This window comes from Phytophthora parasitica (assembly GCF_000247585.1).
Source record: "Phytophthora parasitica INRA-310 unplaced genomic scaffold supercont2.21, whole genome shotgun sequence".
NCBI classification, from domain to species: Eukaryota; Oomycota; class Peronosporomycetes; order Peronosporales; family Peronosporaceae; genus Phytophthora; species Phytophthora nicotianae.
Window position 1 is genome coordinate 187,082 of NW_008649007.1, and position 2,296 is coordinate 189,377.

At 46.0% G+C, this 2,296-nt stretch overlaps 2 protein-coding genes across 2 annotated transcripts in view; both read right to left on the reverse strand.

Annotated features, from left to right (window-relative positions):
• PPTG_22671 (hypothetical protein) overlaps positions 1–946 on the reverse strand; it is a gene marked incomplete at both ends in the record, with an annotated part of 1,742 nt that extends 796 nt beyond the window's left edge. The window contains 2 exons of the mRNA XM_008905792.1: positions 1–155; positions 233–946. Of these exons, the coding sequence (XP_008904040.1) occupies positions 1–155; positions 233–946 (869 nt within the window). The remainder of the gene's footprint in view (positions 156–232) is intronic.
• A 625-nt stretch (positions 947–1,571) lies between these two features.
• On the reverse strand, positions 1,572–2,236 carry PPTG_09774 (hypothetical protein). The gene has a single exon (XM_008905561.1). It carries the CDS (start codon positions 2,160–2,162, stop codon positions 1,644–1,646), a length of 519 nt encoding a protein of 172 aa, XP_008903809.1. The 5' UTR covers positions 2,163–2,236; the 3' UTR covers positions 1,572–1,643.
• Between the last annotated feature and the right edge of the window lie 60 nt (positions 2,237–2,296).

A 2,296-nucleotide genomic window follows, 5' to 3' on the forward strand; every position in this document is an offset into this window, starting at 1 on the left:
AAGGCATCACAGATTGCGTCGATCCCATCGCCATAGCAACCCAATGTACCAGCATTTGGAGGTTTAGCTCCCCACGAACTCGACATCGCAACGTTGAAGATAAAGTACATGGGTTTTTCAACCATGACTTTCCTAGGGTTCATTTGAGCTGCATTCTGTGGTGAATTCGTGACAACGTCAGCGGTGATCTCATAGATAGGCTGGCCTTCGACTTCTCGTTATCTCCAGGCACCCACTCCACAGAGTACGTCACCAAATCGAGATATCCTGCCATGTGAATGCCCCAATTTGAAGATAACGCATCCATTTGGTAAGTGAAAGTCGATGCTGTGCTAGTAGATCCACCAGATTCAGTACATTCAGGATCGGTATTTTCTGCGTTAGAAAGGTAGGCTCCAGTGTAGGCATTCATTCTTTGGTTTTGAGAGTTGAATATGGTCTCGTTGCATTCATTGTACGAGAATGGCCACATACGGGCTGTCGAACCAGTGAAGATCGCTCGTCCTAAATCCCCAAGCATCCAAGTACCTGGCCACATGGGGTAGTAGTCGATACTGGAAGCCCTTGCTGTCATGGAGAGATTGGCAACGTCAGGATTACCTGAAACATTCGACACAGCGCCTGGAAGCTGAGCACGAACCACAGCTAATTCTCCTTGGATGCAAAATTTGTTCCAGCCTTGTACCATCGCGGACCGATAGTAGAACGAAACCTCTTCATATCCAGGCGGTGAAATGTAGTCGTTCCAAACCGTGATGTTGGTCTCCGCAATATCCGTTTCGATGTAGAAATAGCAGTTGTCCTCGTCGCAACACTCAGTCGTCGTCATGTTGGTGGCGTAGATTTTCAGCGCTGCGTTGACCCCATCGTTTTTATCCAGTGCAGTCCATAGGTGATATTCTCCAGCTTCGAAGCTGCGTCCTTCCAAGTTGAACTCGTCGCTCATCACGTCGCTCCTCGAGAGAATTTATAAGTCTGGACGCTCCATAGAGTATCGACGTCCACCCATGGCAAAACACCCGACTTGGTGGAGAACGACTGCTTTGCTCTTGTCATCGTGACCATGACCAACAAGGCAGCAAGGAGTCTACAGTTTATGTCGTCCAAACGGGTCATTGTTAGTGATTTCAATGCACGACAGGAATTTTAAAACGAACTGAAGGTCACACGCTCTGCTTGACACGTTGCAAAAAGTCATAAAATGTGTCGTGAACACTGGATCTTGGCTGCATTCATCCTGCCACTGATGCATACCATGTAGTTTGATCGAAGAAGATAGCACTTGCAGGTATGGCGTTAATTCATCACGACATTTGTTTGAATACCAGCCCACGTCATCATTCATCATTAACACCAATCTCATCAGTTTTTATGGTACTTCATAATTTTCCCGTTTTAGCTATAATACGACATCAAAAATGCGACTGTAGATACTACACCCCGGAGGAACCTCATAACGCCGTTAAAGATGCCGGGTAATTAAGTTTCCATGAATACGGATTGTGATCCGATAACTACACCATCTTTGTTTAGAGCTAAAGGAATCGTTTATAATGTATGTAAGTGCAACAAAATCATTGTATCAGTATTCTTTTTAGTATTTGGGTTGAGGTGCTAATAGAGATAACCAACATACTAATAGCTCAGAAATCTTGAGCAACTACTCGACATTTTTTGGCGAAAATGGCGAACCACTTCTGGGCATTCTGAATTGCCGCTTCATCGGTAATCCCAGCAGCTACCATTTCCTCTCGAACGTTGGTGGCGCCGTAGCCGCTCGCCTTCCATTCAGAGAAATATTTCGCCACATTCTTCGCCACTTGGCTTGAATGGCCTTCAAAATCTCTTAATTTCTGGTGGGCCAAATACTTCAGCCAATTATATTTCACGTTGGCCATTTCAATCTCCATTTTCGAAGCCACATCGTCGATCTTTTTAGCATCGATTGCGAACGCTTTGGCGGCAGCTTCAGCGTTGAGCCCCCTCTCTTCAGTATCCGATCCCTCCTTCGCGAGCTCGAAATTGTGCTTTCTCAAGCGTCGGTCAGGCACAGGTGGTACGCTAGCAGTGTTAAACTGAGCGTCTGACTCTGCTGAGGCAATGTGGATCCTGGTAAATAGGATGCCAGCAAACAACAAGAGCAACCCTTTCTGCAAGCGCATCGATCTATTCCCGCGAGTTGTTAAAGGTAACTGGTTCACTGCGTATTGTGAATTGACTTACTCCAAGAAGTAGTCGGTAACAAATCCAATGGACAATGTAACGGGGTACATACCCCAAGTGCACCCAAGTTACA